Source organism: Opisthorchis viverrini (assembly GCF_000715545.1).
Source record: "Opisthorchis viverrini unplaced genomic scaffold opera_v5_27, whole genome shotgun sequence".
Taxonomy (NCBI): domain Eukaryota; kingdom Metazoa; phylum Platyhelminthes; class Trematoda; order Opisthorchiida; family Opisthorchiidae; genus Opisthorchis; species Opisthorchis viverrini.
Genome location: NW_008751682.1, coordinates 796,014 through 823,637, shown reverse-complemented (window position 1 = coordinate 823,637; position 27,624 = coordinate 796,014). Strand labels below are relative to the sequence as shown.

Genomic DNA, 27,624 nt, shown 5'->3' with positions numbered 1-27,624 from the left:
TCAAAGATCCTCCAATTGGCACACGAAAACATGCCACCATATTAGACCTTATTGGTGCTCAGGTTATGGTAGTCATACTATGATTCAGAAATCAAGTGCACTAATAAAAGTTTTCGCAATGGTTGATACCGTGTGTTGCAATATGGAGCAAGTCAAAGGGGGAATGTACTAATTGTGAGAGCACTTTGGTCAGGGTCCCGATGGCAGGAACTTTTCTTCTCCGCGGTAAAGCTGCCAGAAGTGATCCGTAATAGTCCGTGGACTTGCGGAGAGTGCTCGGCTTCCTGTTCCCTGCGCGCGCAAGTCTGTGTGTTCGCTGTGTTCGGGTTTGCTATATGTAGATGCATTTACGCTTATATGGGTGTGCCAGCACATGACCTGTTGCTGCACTTATTAGACGGTGTAGACCATCAATGTCAGATGAGTCAGCACTGTTTGACGTGGTTTGTAAATGTAGGAAAAAGACGTCTCGTGATCCAGTGAGTGACTGTGAGTTGAACAGTCAAATATATGGGTGAAGGGATAGCTACAACCTCACTCGTAAAAACAAAATTGGTCAGTTCAGGTACATGAGGCATCGTTGCATAAATGAGCCAACTGCGTTTTTCTTGAGGGACAGGAACAAGAAAACCACGAGTGGCCAAATAGTGGTGCCTGAGTTCTGAAGAGAACAACATAAAAGTCGGTATTCTGTCCCGGAGATCTCGTCACACCCAGTCTCGTTGTCTTGGAAAAGCAAACGCCTCTTAGCAGGTTGCTCCTCGCGAATGGCCATTCGTAAACTCTTGCGCAAGACGAACCCGTTCTGCGCGTTGAGCTAGAGGAGGTCCATCCATGGATCCCGCATGGCACTCCGCACACATCAGCGAAACATTTCTATCTGGTGTTCCCTCAGTCACTCGATGAAGGTAACCTTCCCTCTGCTTGGAAATAAGCTATATTGTCACGCCGCTCTACAAAACTGGTGACCGATCATCGCCCGGCGGTCACAGGCCTATTAGCCCCAACAGCACACCATGCAAGGCAATGGAACGTTTTCTGAAGCGGGTCATCCTGGCTCATTATACTACCAACAACTTGCTGTCCCCAGTTCAACACTGATTCTACCCGAGCCGTTTATATTGGACGAACATGCTCGTATTTTGGACAGCTGAGGAGGGGGCTCATAACGGATGCGATATTTTTGGACCTTTCGAAAGTGTTCGATCGAACCCCACACTTTCCGCCTGGCCAAAAGCTCCACTCTTACCCGGGATCCTGTGTATCAATCCGTGAATCTGCGAAAATAACTGTAGGCAACATACCGATTGAGGCATGATCAGGAATTTACAACTTGAGCGCAGCGGGCAAAAATATAACAGTTTGGTAGATAAAACCGAGGAGATACGCTTATCACGCGCTAAGCAGTCGGGGATTGTGGAAAAAAGCCAGAACAATGAGGTATGAGGTGCAGATAGTTCAATAACGAAACAAGTTGACCCGAAGTAAAACTGAGAAAAATACCGGCCTTGAGTGACCTTGGGTGTTTGAGAATGTTTTGGCAAAAACCCCGTGAAAGGTGATCATTCGTCCTGCCGAATTAGCGTGCGCTTCAAGGTCACAGGAGCCAGTGACCGATGTCCCAACCAATGAAACTTGGCGGTTGTTTGGTTTTATGCCGTTCTCTGCGCCTGCTCCGTGACCTTGCAGGTCTTACTGTTTACGGGGGTTGACTCCATGGAAGGGAAGATTTACAAACCAAGCAAATTTCGACGTGTCGTTGACCTCGCTTTCCGTGGATCTATAATTTTTAGCATCTGCCTTACTGCTGGCGCTACAGCATATACTCTCTACCGCGTGGGGAAATTCTATATTTATGAGAAACCGGCGTTAACGAGACAGCAGAAAGAATACGCTGAGGCTCTTCTTCGGAAGGAAAAACGTGAGAAGGAACTTGGCCTGCGTTATTAAGGACCAGTTTTTCGTCCACTGACACCCCTCTGTGACGCGCCCACGCCGTTTTATGCGCCGCCGCCTCTTCCTTATTTGTCACTCTCTGCGCGACCTATTCATTTCAATGTTGAACAAAAACCGTGTTTTGAAACGTCCTGCTCCGGAAGACGAGAGCCTACTTGGGTCGACCAAACTGGCTGCAGTTGATGGAGACCCCCCCGTTAAAAAGAAGGTACATGCGATCCTTATGATGTACTGTGGATGGGGGTACTACGGTATGCAAAGGTAATTGTCACTAAGATTTTTCAGGGGGATTTTTGATTTTGCAATATTATTCAGGCTTCCACTCATGCACATGTGCCCTTTGTCTCTTTCGGTAGGTGCCCGAATTTGGACCGCTGTTTGTGAAAACTTTTTTAAAATCCTGAACAACTGAGGTAGACTATTAGTGAAAGCCGTCTCATGTCGTACAACCTTACATCATTCTAGAAAAATCAAATTTCCACTTACAGGTCGAGAACTTCGGTGTTAATCTCCATTACATGTTCAATACCGCTAGAGGTCAGCCACTCACGCGCTTCTTCGTCTTGATAGTGCCACCCCTCGACTGCTTGGATGCAGCGTGGGACTCCATTTTTATGGCCCAGAACTTGCTTGTGTCTACGATACCAGAGTCCATGAAAAGAAGTTTAATCATGCGACTAGTACTGCTTTCACAGGGACTCATCGTCCAGATGTACCTGCTGGATGTTCTGGTCCAACTTGTTTTATTTTCATGTCTGCTACCGAGCCTGTCCCTTAGGCGTTCCACGTATTTGAGATGTCAAGTTAGGTGCCGGCTAAAAAGGCCCCTATCGCACCGCAGCAGATATGCGCCCAACACGGTTCTTTAGTGCGGTACACGAGAGCAGTAGGCCGTCGAAAATGCTAAAAGTGACTCAGACCGAACTCATATAAACATATTTAGTTTACAATTTCTTTTAGGAAGAACCCGTGGCTTAAGGTATGCCTAACTGGCTGCATCAACTGTGGCACTCATCTGTGGGCACTAAAAGTTCGATCGGAGGTAGGGGCACTGCAACGGAGAAACAATCTGCCTTTGGACCTTCACGGAGAGAAATTCAATCTGCTTGCTTGAACGAAGCAAACTATTTGGCAGAGGTCGACTAGGTTAGAGGAAACCGAGAGCAACAGGATATCTGACATCCGACTTTAAGGACTTAGATCAACATATTAGGAGATGCCGGCAAGGTTTAAAAGGTCTGGCAGGTAGAGCGTGCATCATCATCACCGACAACATGATATCAGTGTTCATCACTGATGCTTCGCTGCCGTACAGCAGCGATTTATTTGAATACTTAATAATAATAGAAGAATAAAGTTGGATGGGGAAGGGAATTAGTGCTAGCTTACTGTAATCATTCCAGCAAGCACAGCAGCTGTAGCGCCCTTTCGGTGCCTCACTTCCATGCCACCAGAAGGAAGTACGAGGGCTGGGACACTGCCAGGTTGTCCAAGCCTAAACAGAGAAATCGAGAGACAGAGGTCGGATTCAAACACCTGACCTTCCGGTCAGTCAGTCCATGCTCTAACCGCTGAATAATCTCGCTCGATGCACACACCTCGCATTGGTGCGTACACCTTCGGCCGCTCATTCGGGCAAGCTTGATATAAACTGACGTGAACGCCATTGAAATCGCTTAGCAGCCATATCTTGAAGTACCCTCAACCAGGCGCAGTGGGGAAAGCGTGGTCTTTATTTTGGAAAGCGAGTTACACCTACAGCACCCAAACGTTTCGTGATATCTTTCGTGTCCCTCTGTCTGGTCAACCATTGTCAACCCCTCTACTCCCTCCACTCTGAATTGGGCACAAAAACAGTACCCTCTTCGGCAAATGGCGGTTCGACAACTTCTGGTGCTGGATACATTCTTCAATGGTAGTAATCTTTGCACAAATGAACACTTGCTTTCTAATTGCCTCGTTGCGGATTCTCTGACACCAAAAACACGAGCTATGGTTCTGAGACAACGATTGTCGGACACCTGAAGACGGCTCAGTTCCACTGAACGAAACAGGCCAAGTCTCGCGGTTATACAACGAAACAGCCCGCATTGTAGCCTGATACAACCGTCCCTTGAGATTCAGGATACACCACTCTGACAAATTAGCAGACGCAACCTAGGCCTTGCAGACTGTCATAAGTGCGATTCGCCGAAAATATATGCAAAGCCTTTACTGTTTAACATTCAAAGGACTTCATTGCCAAATTCTCCTCGAGATTTCTTCGTTATTGTCAGCATCCAAATGCGCGATGGTATAGAGAGCTGTAAACCCACTTTCTAGACCAACGGTGTTTACTTTTCTCAGTTCTAGTGGTTGCTGCTGGTCCACACTCCACTTATTGATTTGTGCACTGATGCTAACGGAATGGAGGTTTTCTTATTCACTGATTAGTAATGGGACTGTGTAACGTCACTTTACACTTAATCTGGCACGTTTGGCTTTGATGAATTACCACGTCTGCATCTCTTTCCTCCCTTAGGACCCCCACTCACCCTACCATCGAAGGCGAACTTTCCAAAGCTCTTTTTGCGTGTGGTTACCTTGCAGACTTCACAGGGGAAGCTTACAGGAAGGTACTTATTTGACTTTTTTTAATTTACTCGTTATTCTGAATAATTCATTAATTTGTGGAAATCCACATTCGTTTTATTTGAGATAACACATCAACGAATAATTGTAGCTCAGCCTGTCTTTATCAATATTACTATCGCTACGTTGGAGCAACTACAGTCACTACTAAGATTGGCCTGAATGACAACAACTCAACCAAAACCACTATAAGCTGTAAACAGTGTGCCATAGGCACAATGGTTTCAGGTGCTACAGTTTTGATCACTCGAAAACGGTACAGTTTGGGATATACACATCCAAGCCTTGCAGCGAATGGCATATATGGCTAGTTCGAGAACTGGGTAGCTGCGCATTGAAGGCCATAGGTTTGATGCTTGGGCGTCACTGACTGCGCGATTAAGCTGTTTCTGCCAGTGTCATTAGACATCTGTCAGTTGAGTTCCGGGGCCCCTATCCAAAGAGGCGGCAGGTGTCGACCTGACTAAGTTTGCTGGTTAGGGTTTTCATACTTCGCTGCCAGGTTATACACTGTCACTTTCGTTCAGAACAGGGTCGCGCAAAAAGAGTTCTGCGAGGCAGATGGTATTTTGCATGTGGAATACATGACCTAACCAGCGTCAACTTTGAACCGTGAGTCATTCATCCACCGCGCATATTTGTTCTGGTTACCGTCGCCTTGTGTATTCTAATTCGGTCCCTTATAATTGTACCTGGAAGTCCATCTCTTCTCATAGTATTTTTTATCAAAACAGAGTTGTGCGTTGGTCCTTCTGATATGTAAAGCTGAAAGAATAAAATCGGCGTGAAAACAGTATCCACATCACATGACAATATCAAGGGAAAAAGTTAAGGGTTGAGTCCACAACCTCTCATTCACCACAGCAGCTACAGGTGGTGTAATTACATGACTGCTTTTCTTCTAACAGGTGTGGTTTCAACGCGCCTCAAAGACCGACAAAGCTGTTTCGGCGATCGGCCAAGTTTGTTCAATGCTGGTAACTCTAGTTGGAATTACTTAATGAATTATTTTTAGCTCCCGGAAAATGAAAACGTCACCGAGAAATTGAATTCTGTCCTCCCCGAACATATACGTATTTTAGGTAAGTTTTTCAACCCCAAGTTTCTGTTTGCCTCGCTTACCCTTCAATTTCTTTTTTGTTTTCCGTGTCCCGTCTGCATTTCCACCAATCAGCCGTCACGGCAGATGGCGTTTTCTTGTTTATTCAGTTTCGAGCCTTTTTGTCCATCGCAGCCTGTTTCGCTGGCATTCTGAGCCGAGATCACATTTGGCGGTGTTGAGATGCCGGTTCTAAGTGATTATCAGTCCACTTTGAGTCGCTTGTTAAAGTAGACGACTAAAGTTCCTTTCATCCTCTGACGTTCAACACGGAGAGCTGGCAAGTCGGCTTAGTGCACATCAAGCAATAATTTGAAGTGCGGTTTTTTCTGCGAGGCAGATGGTATTTTGCATGTGGAATACATGACCTAACCAGCGTCAACTTTGAACCGTGAGTCATTCATCCACCGCGCATATTTGTTCTGGTTACCGTCGCCTTGTGTATTCTAATTCGGTCCCTTATAATTGTACCTGGAAGTCCATCTCTTCTCATAGTATTTTTTATCAAAACAGAGTTGTGCGTTGGTCCTTCTGATATGTAAAGCTGAAAGAATAAAATCGGCGTGAAAACAGTATCCACATCACATGACAATATCAAGGGAAAAAGTTAAGGGTTGAGTCCACAACCTCTCATTCACCACAGCAGCTACAGGTGGTGTAATTACATGACTGCTTTTCTTCTAACAGGTGTGGTTTCAACGCGCCTCAAAGACCGACAAAGCTGTTTCGGCGATCGGCCAAGTTTGTTCAATGCTGGTAACTCTAGTTGGAATTACTTAATGAATTATTTTTAGCTCCCGGAAAATGAAAACGTCACCGAGAAATTGAATTCTGTCCTCCCCGAACATATACGTATTTTAGGTAAGTTTTTCAACTCCCAAGTTTCTGTTTGCCTCGTTTACCCTTCAATTTCTTTGTTGTTTTCCGTGTCCCGTCTGCATTTCCACCAATCAGCCGTCACGGCAGATGGCGTTTTCTTGTTTATTCAGTTTCGAGCCTTTTTGTCCATCGCAGCCTGTTTCGCTGGCATTCTGAGCCGAGATCACATTTGGCGGTGTTGAGATGCCGGTTCTAAGTGATTATCAGTCCACTTTGAGTCGCTTGTTAAAGTAGACGACTAAAGTTCCTTTCATCCTCTGACGTTCAACACGGAGAGCTGGCAAGTCGGCTTAGTGCACATCAAGCAATAATTTGAAGTGCGGTTTTGTCTACTCATACTTGAATGCTTTTAATGTGCTCCATTTCTCGGACATATCAGTGCTTTGAATTCAATCGCCTCCACTGTTTTGACAGCTTTTACTGATTACCATAAGTTGCGACAGGAGGAGTGCCATTCAGCTTGGCAGTGCCGTTCGTTTAGCCAAATGGTCCTGACCAGTGGACTAATCTTAGCTCCCAGTGGTTGTTGTTTTGATTTTCTTATTCATTTAATCATGAAGATCCGATGATGAGAACTACCCGAGTTGCCGACGCATTGTGCTTCCAAAGCCAACCCTTGGTGCTTTTTTTTACTTAGGTATGTAGTAAATTGCCTCACACTCGTTTTTTGACTACTTTGGCCTGCAGCATTCGGTTTGCGCTATGGTTAGGTGAAGTGCAGATTCGTAATGTAAAATGGAACAGCCACCTGTTCACACTTCTCCACTCTCACCATTTTTAGATGCCATTCGTGCAACACGAAGCTTCTCGGCAAACACTGCTTGTAGTCACCGAGTTTACGATTATTTGCTTCCTACGTATGCGCTCGCTCCGCGGGACTTCACTACCGATGACTTGGTTTATCGATCCTTTCGGGTTTCCGCAACTACACTGACGCATGCGAATGTGGTACTCAAACGTTTCAAAGGAACTCATAATTTTTACAACTTCACTTCGGGGCGGTAAGTTCTAAGGCGCTCAGCTATCTAATGGTCGGTAGCTTTAAATCTAACCAGATCGTATCCATTCTGTTCGATAACTGGTATATGTGACTGCAGGCGTTAGTCCACTCCGCGCGGGTTGCAACTTTGGTCAGTCATTGGATACCCAGCGTTAATCGTCTTCTGGCGTCCAATCGTGCACCCAGTGCTGGTTATGTGCCCAGGTTTTTCCGTTTGGTGCATAATCACTTACTCCATAGGTTGACGTCAAATATGACAATTATGCCCAAAACCCGATTTCACATTACAGTTTAGGGCTACTCTCATATATTATTCCCCCCATCGATGAAGGGGCCGCGGCTTCTTCACACTGTTCATCCAGATAGTAAGCTGTAGTGCATCGAATAGCTTCCGTTCTGTTGTTCGAGCTCTAGATAGCTCAGTGGTTAAGATGCCAGTTAACTGACCGGAAGGTTCGTGGTTCGAACCTAGCCTCAGCATCTCGACTGCTCTTACCTACACTTGGGCAACCTGACAGTATCCCAGCCCTCGTTCTTCCTTCCGTTGGCAGGGCAGCTAGGCACCGAAAGGGTGCTGCAGATGAACGGTTAGCTTATTAGTTCTTTGATCTGTTTATCCATCACTTGAAATAACTCACTTCCTCTGATAGCCTTCCGTTTGCCCCCAACGTTTAGAGTACATCGGTAACACTTCAATAAGAACAAAAACACCAGAAGTTGTCAACTCTGTCATTCACGTGCATTCCGTCTATGAAACAGTATACTTCTTCATTTTGCTTGTGTTTCCCGCATAATGTTACAGGTTGATATGCATATGTGTCTTTGGACTGCCATCTAAATTATGAACCCTGATCCCTTGACTGATCCTTGAGGCTATTGTACATGCTCACCTTCAGCTCGATCAAGTAATGTAGCCGATGTTGGGAAAGTAGTTATCTGGTCTTCATCACCCAATTCATATGTTCTTTGAGGCTTTCAGGCATTTCTATAAGTTCTGGGGTCACGTCACGCATCCTACAGAAATAAGCAAATATCGTCGCGTCATTATGCCAGGTGGCAGCTGAGGCAATGGTTTTGAAGATGTATCAATGAAAAACCGGAATACTTTCAAGACCAAGTGACTAATGAGCCATGGAGCGAAGGCAGCTCATGATCAAAGTACGTGGACATTGAGTGGACATACTTTTTCTTCCCCGCTCCTCGCACTTCATTAATAATCCTCCCTTCATGTAGGCCCTTCAGTTAGGACCGATGAATTTGTGCGTACGGCATCGGTTTAGGCAACAATATATGCGCGTCATTCAGTGCTGACATCCTCAGACAGCTCGGAATCAATTTTCAAGCACCATCGCGCTTCTGGTCCGGATGACATCCTACTCGCATTGTTCAGAGATGTGAGTGAAGCTCTCAGTCAGCGCTGGTTTGACCTGTTTTCCTGCACATGGGAAATGGCGACTGTCGCAGACAACTGGGAAGAATCCGTGATAATGCCCATTTCCGAAAAAGTGGCTGGTAGTGAGTGTGGTAACCGCAGGGGGACCAGCTTGACCCCGGTCGTAACGAGACTGTTGAAGTCACTTGTCGTCGTCGCTTTATGGTGGCTCGTGAAATAGACTCGAGAGCAGTAGGATTCGGCCTGGTAGAGGTTGTGTTCCAAATCTTCACACTGCGTCAGGTGCTAGGAAAACGCTATACGCACAAATGACCCACAATTTTAGTATTCCTGGATTTCCAAGGCGCATTCGACTGGGTTGACCAGTCTGTTCTCCTTGATAGGCTTGCCCATCAAGGAATGTACCGGAAGTTTGTAAACATAACACGTTCTTTGTGTTCTCAGACTTCTGAACATGTCAGTATATGGGGAGCTTCCCAAAAGCTTCTGTACACAATGCGATGTCCGTCAGGGATGCCCACCTCTCCATTCTTACTTAATTTCGTGATTGATGAGATAATGAGACGAACGCTGGAAGGTCTTCAAAACCTCGGTGATCAAATAACTTGAGACGAAAACCTTGTTGATCTGGAATGTGAAGACGACATCGTTCTGATCTTCGAACAGGAGAAGACAGTGTTCTAGAATTAACTAAGCCATCCCGTCCCTCTGCGTGCGCTTTGCACCCACAAAGTGTAAATTCATGCTTTTAAGCATGCAGCCACCGAACGCTTCGCTCACAATTCAGGAAGAGGTACACGAATTTGTGGAACGTTTTACATAAGTTCCCGTAGTCCCGATTGCGGTGTGGTGGGTGAGGTCAATACACGAGTCCGCAAGGTGCGGGTCCCGTTGGCTAATCTGAGAAACCTCTGGCGTCAAAATGATGTATACCTGAATCTCAAGGTACGTGTGTACCAGTCTACTGGCAGGGCCGTTTTGTTGTGTGGCAGAGACGTGGCCTCGGCGAGCAACAGAATTGATACATTTTCAGGTTTTCTCAGAACCAAGCTCGTGTGGGCTGGTTTCGGTTAATCGGCGACGAGGTAATCAGGAAACGAGTGTTCGGTTATGCAAGGAAGACTTACATCGGAGAATGTATCCAACACCAGAAACTGCGTTGGTTATGTACTGTGCATGTTGAACTATCGTTTGTCGAAAATTTTACTGTTTTCCATTGCCAATTCAGAGTGGAAGCAGAGAAGTGGGCAACTTTTGACCTGGCAAACCTGTATAGCGGACATTTCGAAAACTGGGTTCTGTAGGTGCGACTCGCCTTCCAGAATGGGGACCACGTAATCCACTGCGCCTGGTTTGAGGTGCTACAATATATGACCACTAATTGATATCATTGGCATTTATGGTGTCAGTTTGTATGCAGCTCACCTGAATGAGTGTTTGGGAGGGGGTATGCACCTCGGAATGATTGTGGTAGACTAGCACCAACTCCAGTCCTATTCCACGTTTATTCTTTAAAATAAATCTTTTAAGTAAATAATGGTTTGGGGGACTTCACACCAGAATCGGAGAGCATAAGAGGAAAATAAACAGACCGCTGCGAAACGTAAATGAAAAATCAGCGTTACTAGAAGATTCGTCAATTATAGAACATGCACTGGGCACGGGACACAAAATAGATGTGGGAAATGTTGAGGTTTTGAAGTGAGGACTACGGTCCACGTCACAGAGACTGATGGCCGAGGTGGTGGAAATAGCCAAGCATCCTAGTATTAATAGGGTAGGTGTGGAACTGGCAAGCGTGTGGAGAACGGTTTTGGATCAGGCCAGCTGACGCGTGCTGGTGTACGGTCATCAGAAGGAGTCATCATCTGAATTCCACTTGACTTCACCTCCCCCCAACTAAATTGTCGCAGCACTCACAACCTCATAAAGACCAACGAAATCTATCAGCGGCAACCGCGGTGAATCATCAATTGAAGCACATTGAAGTGGAAGATGAAGGAACCACACCCGACCAGAATAAGTTTGAAACTCCCCCAATTCGCCAACGCAAGAATTTGACAACCACACTAATCGATAAAAGCCGCTAATTGACGCAACGTCGATCTAGTGTGATTATCGGAAGAGGACTTACTGACTAGTTGCTCGTCTGCTGTCCAATTTGGTGACCTGCCCACTTGGCCTGATGAAGCTTTTGTATCAAAAACGAAACGTCGCCCAAATAAAAAACTACTGATTGTTACCAAGCCCTTCTTAAACAATCGTATTTCATTTTTATTCTTTTCTTGACGATAAATCTTTCCAATCAGTGATGGTTGTACTGCAGTGGAGCATCAATGTTGACACTGATGTTATGTTGTCGATGATGATGACATCTCGTCTACATCTTTTAGAAGATAGCTACTGGGAACCAGAAAATTACAGCGGAAGCATTACTGGTTGAGGCAGAGAGCTGATTCGTATGTTTGGACTTGAGTAACAAACTACTGGTTAGGCATTCCGTCACTGTTTCTTGTATAGTAGTGCACTGTGCAGTTGAATAGCAACTAAGGGCCCATTCTTTTTTCATTGTAGTGACTAAATGGATGATTGACCCTAGTTTGTCATTATTTACTTGAATAAGTTGACGGAAGGTAATCACATCGTTCGATTTCGTATCGTGTATTCACGAGAGTTTATCTATCGAATCTCTTTCGACAGTTTGTGTGGACTGATTGTGGCTAGTTTTTTTACCGGTAAAAATTTCCGACCCTACCCACTCCCTTAAGGTGGTCGATTTGTACCGACAATCATTAGCGTGGCGTATGTCCCTTTTTCCGGGAATGCGGAATCTTACCGCGGTGAGAAGGTTTGTGTACCTTCATGGCCTGTGGAACCATACTGGGGTTTTCGCTTTACCACCCACCGATTTTCTATCAGTCTGGTTAATAGATAGTGACCCGAAAAGCAGTCTCCTGGACCCATAGATTGTGAGGCAAAAACATGTGCGACTCGCCTCTTATGATGATAACTTGCGGTCAGGATTTTGAGTCAGACCTTCTGGCTAGAAGCCCTAATCGCTCTGCTGTGTAGGTTCGGATGCGTTGACGGTATCTCAGTCCACATACAACCGTGAACTTTGCAACACCCTCACATGCCACATCGGCCGTCGCTTGGTGCCACCAGTCGGGTTGCTTTACTTGCTTCATACAGCAGGGCAAATAGGTGGGAGTAGACTGATATTAGCGCTCACCCTCCACTTGCACCTACCCCCCTCCCATGAGATCCAATTGTGAGTGGGCTATGACCTAGGATTGACGACATGCATCACCCCTAGCAGCAGCATCTGCAACAATACCCTCAAAGACATCGAAATCACTTTTCAAAGCCCGAAAATTGGTGAACCTAGCTGCCTTTAATTTTCGAACTCTGAAAAAGACACGGCTACAAACTATGCTCGTTCCTACGCTGGATTCCCCGTACATGAATGTATGTTGTCTCAGAAACAAGAATCCAGCACTCAAGTATTGTAACTGAACCGGCTGACCCGTCGACGTCTTTTCGATTCCGGATGCGCACCTCTGATGACATAAAGCCTGCTGCGTTGGTTTTGTCGGGATAGGTCTTTTTTGCAATCGACTAGAGTAATCTCTCGGCCTCTGCGAAAGCCCTTCGGAAAACGTAGGTCCATCCCTTCCTTTGTTTACTGTATTTGTGTACGCTCCAATGGACTGTTGCCGTGACCCATCGACGGACTGTTTCAGTGACGTTCTAGATGTTTTTTTTTCTCAGGGCACTAAAAGCCCAGACTTCGTTATGCTCGCTTATGAAATCCGTTCGGCTAAGGACATTACTGGTTCTAGAAACCATCGGATTATCAATCCAATCTCACGAATAGAATTGAGTACTGCTGAGGTTCCCGCTTCACGTAGGTTTGATGATCCCGAATATCCAATGGAAGAACTTGGCTCGCTATTGCTGGTTGCGCTCGTTCCTTCGAAGGCGTCTCGTTATTTGCGTTGATAGTGCGATGACACGAAAAATCACTGCAGAACTAGTCATTACAGATTCAACAGACGGGGCACGAACACGCTTGGGTAATTTGGTCAGCTGCGCACACGCTGAATGCGAATTTCGGACGGGGCTGCTGCGAGGTTAGTAGTGGTTACGCATAGGCAAAACACGTTGATAGCAAAAGTACATGGGCGGTGTAAGGAAATGAATGGGGGAATCGTCGTGATGTCAAGTTAGATTCAATAATCACTGGTCTCCTTTTCATCGCTCGTATGACCGCTGCGCAGCAATTCAGCCCAGTGGTTGGCTGTCACCCTATTACTATTAGTTTAAGCAGTGTTGAAGCTTTGAGATTTAGTGTCATCTATCGGCCACACCATTCTTCTAAGAGCTTCTGCCTCTGCAAAACCACGATTTTTTCCTGCAATCTACTCTGCCATGCTGTCCTTATAGATAACTAATGTTGATAGAAAACAGTAAAACAAGAAAGATTTATAGCGGTTTCAATGAGCAGTGAGTTTGCAGTGAAAGCCTGGTTCATATTTCGTGAGCACCGAAGAAAGTCCGCCTTCACCAGTGTTGTGACTGACAAACACTCGTAGTCCACCTGGCTACCCACACTCGGACGTCGTATTGTGTCAACGGTCCGGCCTTGTGAAAATTTCCCAGGAGAATGGGACAGCAATTTTACTGAATTCGAGTGCAATTGCTTCCCCAGTTTCTGGCTGTTGTGTCGTCGGCTATTTTCTGTTAAGATCAATTGTCAGCGATCCTGAGGCATTGAACAGCGCGTTGCAATGGCCTAAAGGATACGAGCAGTGTGTTCCTTCAGGGTAACTGGTTTTTCTAAGCATTTTACAGCAACAGTTCGTCTACTCTTCCAGTTTGTGCTACCCCCTGATGAAAATGAATACTGAATTGTGGGGGGAAAGCTTACAGCGTTCCTCCGGCCTGCGAACCAACGTCTTTATGGTGATACTGGGCACATTTGTTATCCCCGTTTCCAGTTTTATGTTTATTTTCTCTCTGTTGGCGCACTGTCACTAATTTCATGAATGCTCGTATTTTGTGTTCCCATTATTTCAGACTCCCCACAGATAGTAGCTGTAACAGATACATCATATCAGTCGAATGCCTACCGCCATTTCTTTATGAAGATTGTGAATATTGCGTTATACGAGTTGTTGGACAATCGTTCATGCTTCATCAGATCCGAAAAATGATTGGCCTGATGATTGCAATAGTTCGTGGAAATACTACGGAGGATGTGTTTGACTGCGTTTTTGGCACGAAACGAGTGAGTTTGGGGTTGGGAGGGGGTGAGAAGGTGGATTTGCCAACCGGTTTGGGCACCGAGCGCTCGGTAGTTCTTACGGATGGTGTATTTGAACTAAAGATGACTCAGGTGAACCATTAACCAAGAGGCTACCGGTTAAATTTCACACACCTTCCCATTTGCACTAGCCCTTATGAGCAAGCCATTCTGACAGCCTTCCGGGGTTGCGAAAACCTCGAAGTATCCCACTCTGGTCATCCCTCCAAACTCACTTTTTTCAATAGCCAGTCATCTACCTAGCTGCTCTTTATTACCATTATACAATGCTGTGACCGATTTGCCCCGGAAAATGATGTTCAGTATGTCAGCCTTAAATGAGATGCGTCGGCCTTGCGTCCAGTAGTCTGTGGAGGAAAATACAGCGATGTGTTGCACCCAGGGTAGCCATCACATCGAATATTGAATTGCCGATCACAAAAGAAGGACTCGCCACTATCTCCATCGAATCTGCGGTCCACATCAAATGACTAAATGTCGAGGTCTGACATTCAACAGCGACAAGTCCTAGCAGTCGGTAAAGGTAATGAAAAATCAGCCAGGACTTGTCGCTGTTGTCTGTCAGACGTCGACATCTACAAGCTGCTTGGCATACCTTCCAGCGTACTTCCCATGTTAACCGTCAGCATCAGTCGTCAAATGCTCGGAGTCTCTGATTTTCGGAGGCGCCAGGTCTCACAGGTGGTAATTCGCACATGTGTGCAATAAAAAGTACTTTCCATCAACTAAACATTATCATACGCAGCCCACCCATTCAGTCAGCCATCATGCTAAAAGGTAAGCAGGACCCTCTGTGATTCGTACTCGTCAAACTTACGAGGCCTCTGTTCTCCGTGAGATGCTAAATGTGTGGATGGTGGCAAGACAGCCCTAGTTGGTTTTCCTACTTGATTCTGTTCCTTAGGTCAGTTTAAACAGACCAGTAAAGTATTCCACCCCCGAGTGTGCTTCTGTTTGATCTGTTGATTTCCGACAGTTTTAAATGCCCATTTACACTATGTAATGGACGCTCTGCTTAGGAAAAATACCTTACGGTGGAAATTTTTTTTATGGTTTCTGAGGTAATTTCCCCAATGGAGGGGGACTATTTTTCCAACTTGAACAGCCTAATGCTTCCTTTCGGTTCATTAGCATCCATGCAGCTTTAGAATTGCGCTGCTGAATGGCAGTTTTTATCGGTGACATTGTTGGTAACAGCAGTTTATCCAAGTTGGATGTTTGTTCCTTCCAGTCGTCTACTTCTAGTCCGGAACACGTTTACCTGATTAGCACTCAGTGCTTCTATCCAAGAGGTTGAACTTTCGCATACGGTACTCCAGGTTGCTTTCTTTCTTCCTCGTCAGTCTTGAAGTATATTTACCAGCGATCCCAATCATTGAGCTTGACACAGCACGGGTATTTAAAAAGGGGCCTTATACAATGCTATCATCCAAGCCTGAAGAACTTAGCCACACGTAAATTCCAGTGTTTTCTGTAAACTTCATGGCCAGCTATTGTACTGCCACGCAACTCAATTCTCGTGTCTGCATACAGTATATCTAACGTCCCATTCAAAATTTCCCCGTTTATCTCGCTTCCCCTAGGTCGATATCCCCAAGGCTCCAGGTCTCGGTCTGATGCTCAGCGAAGTCAACTACGATAGGTACAATGCAAGATTCGGAGAAGATGGTTTTCATGACCCCATTGTTTGGTCCAAATACGAGGTGTGTCATGGTGGAAATACTGTTCCAGTATTCGGATGAGTTTTTCTTTTGATTATTGGTTTGGATTGAGTATCAGCAATTCCTGCTTTCAGTCAAGACAGCCGATTAGTTTGTGCAAGTTGGCCGATCATAGCTCAGTGTTAAGCAGATATTTGTAATAACCCCCCGATTTACTCTACAAGCATCACGCCAAACGTCACATCTTGGTTTTCATGAACTACTTAGTGGTTTTGGTAAGTAGTACGTCCCGGGACAGGCGAAGGACCCGAAAACAACATAAGACGGTTTGATGAACTGAACTAACCCAAGTTATTTCGACTGGCGCAGAATAATCGTCTAGTGCTGAGCTCAGCTGTGTTCACTCTTTCGTAGCCAAGTCGCTGGTACGGATGTGTCTTTCCAGTAGCCACTGTATGGTCTCTTTCTGGCTGATAACAAAGCTACCAATACATTCCACGAGCAGGTTATTCATTATAACTACTCTATTGTATCTGTTTGTATGCACCATAATACAGTCACTTTTCGTATATTACTCCCGAAAAGGCTCAAATGGTCCAAAACAGCTATCCAAACATCTGTTGTGTTTACTCCATTATTCAGCATTTTCAGCAATGACATCTGTTATTAGTGGTCGGTTGTGTTAGTGAAGCTCTACATAGTTAAATGATTGATGTCTGAGTGCTCCATAACGTGGACGGTTTGGGTTTACCTCTGATGGAACTATTTTCCGTGCATTCACCCCTTTAAATCTGGTATTATTTCGGCTGTATCGCTTCATGCATGTCGCTTGGCTAGAATACAAAATGACCAACGTAGACCTGTTTATACTGGGGTCGTGTTCAGTTGTAAAAAGGATTGCAAACTACACACGAAACATTGAATTGTTTTTCACTCAAATCGTTCGCTCCACACGCCGCGTGGCACTGTTTTGTCTAATTCTTATTAGAGTTGGTGTTCAATGACTGTATAGATTTTAGCCTTCTGCTCATAGGCGCTCAGATAGCGCTGATTCTGGAATCCCAACTGTTTCGTCTAAAGGCCGGTATGCAATAAACTAGTCGGTGTAGCAAAGTCCAGGATGCTTCAGTTATGCGGCTCAATTAAGCCTAAGCAAAGTGTGGAACAGGAATCTCTCGTAGGTTTTCCTGTCAAATGATTACCATATCTAGGGTGCAAAGAATCAGCACTCTTAGTCGATTGTTTGCAGTATAGGTGAGAAAAACCTGATTCAGTTATTGCGGGTACAGATAATGCGAAGCTAGACAGTTTTTCACAAAAGTGGACCGCTGTGTTAGTCCCGGTTTTACCGCGAAAGATGATGGGGAAGGCCAGCTTTTGTAAGCCTGCCTCATCTGTGCAGTAGGTGTAACATCAGCGTATTCGTCAAGGCTAGAGTTTACAAGGCTGCGGTGCGCTTTATACCACTGTACGGATCAGAAACCTGACGCTGCGCGCCAAGGACGTCAAAAGACTTTCAGTTTTCGACATCGATGTCTTCGGAGCATTGCCCGAGTCTGGTGGGAACACTAGTTACGTCGAATAGTATTCGGAAGAGAAAACTCGACTGATGGACTGATCACAATCCACAAGTTGCGCCGGCTTGGCCGTGAGCTCCGTATGCCAGTCAACCGACATCCTCGAAGAACTCCTTTTGCAGAACCCCGTGAAGGGTTGAAACGAGGCAGAGGAGGTCAAACAAAGACTTGGCAGTGAAGTGTGAAAGCCATTACCAGCACACTCGGTTGCGCTGGTCATTGTCGTCTGCCTGGATGGGGACCCTAAGACGGGACACATCAATGGTTGGATACACTGTTAGACATGGCCCAATCACGCTCTCAATGGCGACCATGAATCCAAGCTATCGCTTTCAATGCACAGCTCCCTTCCCACTCTCCCCACTTAAATATCCACTTCCAGCCCTGTATTTGCGCCCCAATTTATTAACTCCCGCGTCCAATGCGCAGCTATCTACCCCACCTCCCCAAATCATCGGTGAATGAAACTGCGGTAGTTGCAACCACTGTACGTCAAATACGCGGTTCTTATAGCTGATGATGATAAGTGTGCGAATGATCTGGGACCTATTTTTGGGATGAGTGGTTGCATAAAGTAGGATGCATTATTCTGTAATAACCAACAGATTGTCTTAGATGAATACATCCGACATGAGCTGCTAACCCCGGAAATTTAAAGAAGTTTACCGGTCTATAGAAGTAATTTAGCAGCCAAATTAAAAAGCACCTTAAGTGAAATAATGTAAGCCCAATTAAGCGTATTTCGCTATTCAGATACGTATAAGCGTAATGCAGCTGCAGTAAACAATGTGGTCAATTTCGAAGTATTGAACAGTAAGGAAAAGTCACCTTATATTTTAGACACTACGAATGTACTACCTTCAGTTATGGCTGACTGGCATCCAGTCCCGTAATGGCCTATCGAATCGAAATACTCTGGTGGACACCTGCGCACAGTCGGTAATGCCACTTAAAGTGTGTGCTGAGGTGCATTCACATCCATCTGAACTCTGTGTACCCAGTTTAAACCTGAGGGAATAAGAGCGGAAAGTGAACAGAAGGTAGCAGTTGTAGAGTATGTGGAAACTGCGACAACAGAAGTAAATAGAAGTGGTTCATCTCTGGCTCTGCTATGCAATCCCGTAGACCTGTTTAGATAAGCATACCATCCTGTCACAACTTGTGGTCGTGAATGAGCTCGATCTCACTTCCGGAGCTTCTACCTCGCTGAGCGCATTTTTCAGCGCCACCGAACGATCAACCGCAGTCTAAGAGGGCATACATTCTATATTGACTTTATTCTTATCAGCCATTTGTATGCACGATTCACATCTACACGCGAACTCCACTTGATTTTATCACCTTATTTAAACCAAGTCTTCGGTTGGGGCTTCTTTTATTTCCAGAAACAAATGGATGAATTCAAACTGAATTATATTTACAAACATATCCACGAGAAAGAAATCGAAGAACGATCGTATCCTTTTATTTCAAAGCAAAGGTTAACAATGGTGGTTATTTATTTAATCGCGAGCTTTCTTTGGTGTGCTTAATTATAGTACGCTTGGGAAGTGGAGATAATTCATGGTTTTTGTGTTAGCCTACAACCCGACATTCTGTATCTGCTCTGATCCACTCTTCGCATTTTTCACCATTTGTTTGATTAACTTTGTCATATCACAGGCCTTGTACTTACCTCAGGTTGTATGATAACTGTGAGCTGAAAAAAATTCCAGATTTCTGTTCGGATCATGTGTTGTTTACACTTTGTCGCAGTACCACTTATATTCAAGAATTACATTACCTATGTGAACTTAACCGGGCTGAAAAAAATTGGTGTATCTTCGTTCCCCTACCAAAAACCACTTCCTTAACCGTTGGTTCAGTATGATCGATTGGCTCAATTCCTTGGATGTCCACAATTATGGTTACCGTGTACCCTCCAGTCCTATCCCGCTTAAACCTGCTGAGGTGAACCCCATCCCAGTTGCGCCCCATATGCCTATTGAGTCCTTACCTGTAACTACCGAGGCAGTGTCAGTTTCAACCGTATTATCTTGATTAAGGATAAGTGTTATCCCCTCCCTCTTTGTGTAGCGCTTTCATTGAAGGTTGACCATGAACGCTGTAACTAGTTTTGTAGTAATCTGAAATACAGCATTGTTTCCTGGATTTTGTTTTCAAGTTTTAATGGAAAAGCGAGTGCAGTAACCTGCGGAGAGAAGCTGTTACCATAACCGCTATAAAAAGTTTATGAAATTTCGCAATCAGTGGTGCTTCAGTGCTTCGACGTACACGGTGGTGTAGGCTTTCGAAATGCCGCTGCTTAATTAAATCAGTAAATGAGAGAACTGGAAAGGCTAGGGGGGGATAGGCATTTTAACGTGTACATACTCGAAGCGAGAGGTTTAATTGGCGGTTGAACTAGTTTAATAAGTGGGCTAGAGCCAACCAGTGTCATCAGAGAAGAGTACTGTGCGACAGCTCTGCAATGCAATACAGTGGTCGTTGATTCAGTTGAACGTGATTCGGATCATCCCGGAGCTTCCCGTGTTATCCAAACGTCACTCCGATCTCTTCAGTCCCCCCTTACCCATTTGGCCGATCGAGCATTGTTCTGTCCTTTCATGAGTTTGCCGAATTCTGATGGCGCCCGACCTACAGCTGTCACGTTGTAGTGGTGGTCGAGCTTCTGTGTTGCAATGGTCCTGTGAGCTATACTGGCTGAAACCCAGTTCCTAAAGGTTAAGCAATGCCAGGAAGGACAGCGGGAGAACCCGACAAAGAACAGCTAGTCCCCGTACTCCGTGTAATCGTATTACGAAGTGATCTGAAGGTAGTCATACTGCCCTCTGCGACAGGACTGTGAAGGCAGTACGGCGTTTCTCCCGTTTCTCTCCGGTGCATTATTCAATACGGTCAAAACACTTTTAAAACCAAAGATTATGGTGCTGCTCAACCAAAATCCCTTCTTCGGCTTGGGCAACTGGTAAGTGTCATTTGCTCTTGCGGCGCTTTACTCACCGACCTTCTCCCTCACCCCTCATCAAGTCAACTACTATTCCGTGTCTAGATCTTCGCCTAGAAAAAAATAAACCTAAATAATCACCAACCTCAAAAGATCTAGTCTACATTGCAGCCTTTAATGTCCCTACTCTACATCGAATTGGGCAACAGGTTCGCTTCCTGAAACCTTGCTTTCCCTACCTGTCGATGAATGTTTTGTCTCCGTAACAGGCATACACTACCCCCACTTCGGTCGTGCACTTCAATCCGCTTAGGATGAGTTCAGATCTTGCACATTTCACTGTTCGGGTATCCCGTGATCCTGACAGAATGGCTCGTGGTATCTACGCTGTGGGGGTTGCATCAGCCGCAGGGCTAAAAGTGCCTTACTGGACTGCATCCCCACGAACACTCCTCTATGCTTGGTCCTGGTAAACAGTCTAACATCCATACTGCAGGAGATTTGGAACGAAAACAGAGTATCATCTGAGTAGAGCTCCTCGACCGTCATCCCAATTTCCAAAGAGCGCAAGAACGTCATGCGAAAACTATCGTGGTACCGGCCTGGTGTCCGTCGCACCTAAGGCGTCCTCTGGTATTACCTTGAGTAGGTTGATCGATTATCGAGAGACGGATTAGTGAGAATCAAGGTGGGTTTCGCCCTGACCGCAGATACATCAACCATATCTGTACATTGAAACAAATTGTTAAACTACACCACTGCTTCCAACGTCCCACGTTGGTTGTTTCTCTTTATCTGAAGTCTGCTTTAGACGCTGTTGATCGTGAAGAACTTTGGAGGTAACTGTCGATCAAACGTGTCCCTTCCAGATTTATATCCCTTATGCGGACACTATGCGAACTCCTGTGGACGCGTACGATTACACGGCGAACTTTCGCCCGAGTTCGCCACGTCCAGTGGTGTAACATAAGGCTGCCCTCTCACCTTTGGTCTTCAACTTTGTTAATGACACGGTGTATGAAATCCCTCTGCCTGCCTCCGACACCTCGGGAGTCGAAATGCTTCCGGGACTTCCCCTCACAGACATTGAGTATGCGGACGATATTGCCCTCCTTGATTCAGATCCTTTCCGAATACAAACCATTTTAAATAACCTGAATAACTCTGCCGTACGGTTTGACATGCGTTTCGCACCTGCTGCTATAAGATTGGGTGGGATCAAACCCAAAGCTCATGCCTGCAGACGGGCTAATCGATGTGGTTTATCTGGCAAGCTGTATAAGTTCCGGTGGACTGGCTCGAATCGGAAATGTCAGGACAGCTTCTACCAAACTCCCACACCTATGGCGCCGACGTGTCGTCAGTTTGTCCGTCAAGGGAGGATTTTGCGATGCGGTGGTGCGATCCATACTGCGTTATGAGTCAGAGACGTGGTCTCTACACGCATAGGACACGCGGAAGATGTCATTGTCTGACTACAGTTGTATCTGAAGCATTGGTCGGATCTGGTGTCGGTTTAATAATGCTAGGATACGCCGGATGGTCTTAGGAAGCAGAAACTCTCCTGCGATAGATGAATGACTCATTCTTCATAGGCTACGCTGGTTAGGTCATGTACTCCGCATGCCAGAGTACCATCTGCCTCGCAGAGCTCTTTTTGCGCGACCCTGTTCTGAACGAAAGTGACAGTGTATAACCTGGCAGCGAAGTATGAAAACCCTAACCAGCAAACTTAGTCAGGTCGACACCTGCCGCCTCCTTGGATTGGGGCCCCGGAACTCAACTGACAGATGTCTAATGACACTGGCATAAATAGCTTAATCGCGTGCATCAAACCTATCGCCTTCAATGCGTAGCTTCTCAGTTCTGGAACTAGCCATCCATTCCAAGGCTTGGCTGTATATCCCAAAGTGTCCCATTTTCGAGTGATCGAAACTGCAGCACCTGGAACCATTGTACATATGGTACATGTTTCATAGGTGGTTGATTTATTGACCCTGAGACCGCTTATTCTGTGAGGACGAATTTGTGTGACTAAAAGCTTGGTCGGTAGAAAGAAAATGTTGCCTTCACGAGCCAGGTTGATGCACTTCGGGCCAAGCGTCGAAATTCTTACTTCTCATCAACTCTGCCTGTGATATTTACCTCCATTTTCAAAGTCTTGGGCACATAGTGTGCAGAGTCCTCTTTCTAAAGTCCAAGACACGGTAGATAATTTCTCGCCATAAGGTTTTCAACAAGTGCGAAACAAAACTGGTCTCGCTCAGAATCTGACGACGTTTGAATTGATCCCCGTAAACTATGCATGCGTTGTACGTGCTGCGACTGCTTAACCATTACATTGATTAAGCGCTGTTTTAAAGCTATTAGAAAGCTGTTTGTACTCGGGTTCGTTCCACACAAAGGGAGCCTGGGGACACAATATAAGATCATAAATTATGTTCACCATCTAGGTCACGTTCAGTCCGCCATGCGATCACATAGATGTCTGACCCAGTTTGGTTTGGCTTGTCAACGAAAGTTGTGTTTTTAAGCAATTTGTGGGTGCCGATAACATCGGAGTGGTTTTAAAAAGAAAGCGACTAATCGACCTGGAGAATCCAGCGTCACAAAGGGAGTTGAATTTGGCTAGTTGTTATACTGGGTGGTACTTCTGGACTGGGCGCGCTCTGGAAAGTGAAGGCGTGATTGAAAGGAATGAGGTATAATCGGGCTGTTTATGGGAAAAAAAATTGGAAAACATTTACTTCATACATCACGTCCGTCTTCTTATGTTTCTATGTCGCACTCAATAATAAAAATACTCGCCACTGAGCGTTTAATCATTTTTCTATCATTATCATCGACAGATCATCAGTGTTCAAACACTGATGCTTCGCTCATCATCATCATCATTGTCAGCTGTAAGAACCGCGTATTCGTCGTACACTGGTTGTAGCTGCCACAGTTTCGTTCACCGATGATTGGGGGGGGGGTAGGTAGCTGCGCATTGCACGCGCGAGCTGGTAAATTGGTGCATAAATCCAGCACTGTCAGTGGGCTGTCAAGTGCTTCGCTGCATTAAGGTTACACCATGCATGAGGGATTACTTAATTGTCAATTTCAATTACCACTAACCCTGCTGAGGCTCGACTCCTGAACTAGTTTCGCTCCATGGTGGGATCACAGGAACGCCAACACATCTGTCAGTGGACAGTTTGTCATGAACTCCGTTGCAGTTATTATTTCACTGACCGAAGACCGGAAACTGTCAAACTATTTAGTGCTTTGCAGGATTTATTTGAGTTTATGTCCGAAATTTAATAGAGGGTTGTTACTAGCACTTCTCAACACTGAGGTGGCTGTCCATAGAGGTGAAGCGTAATTCCGCTTTGACAACCATCCGACACGTTTTCTCCATGCACCGGGTAGTCACTAAACGTCCCCCGGAACTTCTATACCCTATACTGTCCAACATTGGAATTCATATCCCCTCATATGACTGGACGCCCAACCTTCTGGACCTACCATTGCTGTCGACACCGTCATTTTAATGCTGCGCGTATATGTTGAGCTGAATAAATTAGGATCCGATTTTCTCTGGTTGCTCACTTGTGAAGTTCTGCCAAGTGTGTTATCAAATTATCAGGTTTTTTCTTTTGTGTAGACGATTTTTCAAAGCTTTGTTGACCGCCGGGTTTACTATATCGGTTTCCGTTCGACTGTTTTAAAAGAAGTAAAACTAAGTTCAAAAAACGGTGTAACTGTATGACTGACTTGATGATTGCATGTAATTCATTAAGTTGGCAAAGTAGCGGATAAGAAGCGTATAAAGAAAACTCTAGTTGGGGATGGGAACATTGGCGCCAAATTACAAAATAAAGTTATGGAATAATAAGCTTGAAAGAGAGCAAATGTCCTCGATTACTTCAGCTTCTTGCAAATACGTTCGTGAACTGGTAATCGGTCAGGATTAAATCTACGGCCACAGTTGCTGCAAGGGGCGAGATTAGATCGCGCTGCTTCCCAGGCAGTTTCATTGTAGCTTTTTAAGTCGTAAGTTCCCGCTCCAGTTGTTAGCAGTTCCTTTGGTTTCTCTGGAGTTTTTTGTCGCATGTGCTTTGGTAACAACTCATTTTGTCGGTGCCACTTTTCAAGGCATTGCGGTTCGTGAATACTGATAGATTTCGTACCGTATTCTCGGCCACAAATATAGCATATCACTGTTTTTGGTTTTGGGGGTTCGGATGGGGTCGAATAAGGTGCGTCCATTTGTTTACCCTTCCCACATGACCTGAAGTGTACTTCTAGTCTGTCTGGAAGAAAGCGTCGGCTACACACTGGACAAGGAACCAATTGTTCCTTGGACATTTGCAAGGCCAGTTCGTTCGAACTTTCCAGACTCATGTTGGAACGATCTAGTTTTTTTGGTTCAGGGCGACGCATCGCTTTGGGTAGTTGGTCGTTCTGTATTTTCCATTTTGTCAAACACTGCTTCTCGTGGATTCCGATAGAGTGAGTTCCGAATTCACGGCCGCATATGTAACAGACAATAGTTCGCGGTTTGTTCCCCGATGATGAGGTATCACCCGATCGTGCAGCGCACATCGAGGCAACGTGCAGGAAGGCTGAAATAATTGAAAACACTGATAAGATTTCCTATCCATAGTTTGACCGATTCTGTGAAGATGTGGGGTGTTGCATTGACTCATATCGGGAAAGCGTATTTGGTTAAGGCTTAGCGGTTCGGATAAACTAGAAGTAAGGTTAATTTCAACCTTTCAACTCTGAAAGGCCCTTTATCAAGCGAATGGCATCCAATTTACCATGTGGGCATACAGTTACTGAACATCGAGGGAAGTTGGACCTGCCCGTAATACTGAAACACGATTTCCGCAGCCACTTGTAACGGCTTTTGACCGAAACTTTATCAATCAACCACGCAGAAAACGTGATGAACCAGTCAGAGGGGACAGACATGTGGCCTATCTGGCGGGACGCATTAACCTGAGGCGCTACACATCTCTGTCTATCTTATCTTCCAGATGTATAATTGACACTAACTACTTTTGTGTCAGGCATGCACGTACGTGCCTTGATGATACCATGGGTCAAAGATAACTTTAAAGTACTCTCGCTAAATATTCATTTGCACGCTTGTTTTACTCTTACGGGCGACCCAGCTGAACCTTTCACTTATGGTGTTCTTCAACTGAATTTTCTTCATAAAACCTCTTATGCTTCAGTTGATGCGACAGTTGAGATATTGCATTAGTTTCCTGGACTTAACGTTGCTCATAAGTTGCTGAAAACTTTTTCTGCATCGTATAGGCGTGGTGGGCCACAGAGTTAAAGTAACTTCGTCAGTTAGTTAACTTAGCCCCGAAACAGGTAATTGGAGTGATGACACTAAGAAATCCACATGCAGCACGTCAATTAACTGCGGAACAGAATTAGATGTGCGTGTTTGGACCGATCCTTACAAGTATGTATCAAAACCGGGGCGCTAGTTCGTTACCAATCTGAGGGAAATATATACAAACCTGTCACTTCTTCAGAAAGTGTACAGAACGCGAGAAGAGTTAGTTGATGGAGTGCGCTTTATCTTCTAGTTGTCTTCATTGTAGGTAGTCTAGTTTACCCTAAGAATAAACCATTCCCGCAATGAGGGTAACCGAAGAAGTCGCACCGAACTGCTCATTGTTGCAGCTATTTTCCTCTATTAAACATGGTATTTTTCATGAGACCAAACAATTAGATAGTAACCCGCGGACAAATTGTAAATTAGGCATAATAAATGTTACTACTTGCTGACCGACTAGATTTCCAACGAATTGTGTGACAGAGTCGTCTAACACAGACCACCCGTGGAAATCATTAATACTCAGACTGTAATCATTCTTGGTCGGCTAGCAGACAAATTGAAACGTACTTTGTCCATTCGAATTACAGTTGTAATGAACAAGACGTGTTTGTCCCACTCATTTTGCAGCCCTGGTGGTGCTTGCGAACTCCACCCAATTGACGCCTGTTGGTACGACCAAGATATGAGGCAATGCAACAGTATATGATTGATAAAACACCTCTTAATGAGGTGTTTTTCATTCAAAGCGCGGATAACTCAGCGAACCAACTAGGTGTTCCGATCTCCCTTAGCCGCCCTGTTGTAAATTCATGGGGGAGTTGCTTTTGGATGGTAAGCTCATGTACAGAAATTGCTCTTGAGTAGTGCCGAGACATCTGACGTCTTCATTGCGGACAGCGCTGTACAGCCCCATTGACTGGACACCTAAGTTCGGTGAAGTTTTACTCACGCGTTTTTCATGAAGTAGAAGCCTACTGACAAACTGTTCAATACGAGGCTAGCTCAGGCAGAACAATACAAGAAAGCATGTACAATCTAAGTCAAGCAGTGAGACATATATAATAAAGACAGGAAACCGATCAATTGACTACGGTGGCAGCAACATGAACGTGAAAAGTGTACCGTGCTGAAATCACTGTACGAGCCTAAAACTGTATTAAAACTGTACGATTGGCAGGTGTACATAGTGCTGAATCACCGAAGTAATCTAACGATCAGACAGGAAGGTTGAACTCGACTAACTTGAGTATGAAGTAATCTTGATTAGGAAATTATCCATACCTAGTAAGGTTTACAACGTCAGCGTGAATGGAATTGGATATCACGTACATTTGTACCGAATTTGAGCCAATCGTGCAAATCCATCTCAAATATCCTCTAAAATAGGTACAGTTTCTGTACATTGAAGTAGGCCGCAGATGCGAATATAAAATGATGTCCCTTCAAGTTGTGTATGCGATTCGCAGTCTACTATCTTGTGCGCTTTTGTGACATGTACTTAGCGATACCCATAAAACCACCCTGTAACTCAGGTTTTTTAGGCTATCGATGGCAGCAAATGATGTAGTGTGCGGTGCTGAGACGATCGTCAGTCAAATATTCTTGCTGTCTAGCAGGATCATAGTCCAAATGAGCACCGAATTTCATGTTTGTTGGAGTAAGTGAGTGCCCTTTCAATCGGTGTACGAATGTAGTTGAACTTTCGTTTGCGCCCCAGTCTTTATTGGCCCATGAGTATTTGTTTCGACCGGTGTGCACCGGTCTTCATTCATTCATATACAAATTCAGTCAATTCCGTCCTTGATTTATTC

At 45.1% G+C, this 27,624-nt stretch overlaps 2 protein-coding genes across 2 annotated transcripts; one reads left to right on the top strand and one right to left on the bottom strand.

The window, feature by feature from the left end:
• Positions 1-1,613: 1,613 nt before the first annotated feature.
• On the top strand, positions 1,614-21,890 carry T265_02200 (hypothetical protein; the record flags this gene model as incomplete). The annotated part of the gene is made up of 12 exons (XM_009166388.1): positions 1,614-2,217; positions 4,478-4,571; positions 6,481-6,547; positions 7,347-7,566; positions 14,038-14,248; positions 15,868-15,987; positions 18,908-18,978; positions 19,388-19,520; positions 19,568-19,635; positions 21,147-21,308; positions 21,339-21,411; positions 21,441-21,890. 12 exons carry the CDS (start codon positions 2,003-2,005, stop codon positions 21,888-21,890), a joined length of 1,884 nt encoding a protein of 627 aa, XP_009164652.1.
• Positions 21,891-24,372: 2,482 nt separating this feature from the next.
• On the bottom strand, positions 24,373-25,056 carry T265_02199 (hypothetical protein; the record flags this gene model as incomplete). The annotated part of the gene is made up of 1 exon (XM_009166387.1): positions 24,373-25,056. One exon carries the CDS (start codon positions 25,054-25,056, stop codon positions 24,373-24,375), a length of 684 nt encoding a protein of 227 aa, XP_009164651.1.
• Between the last annotated feature and the right edge of the window lie 2,568 nt (positions 25,057-27,624).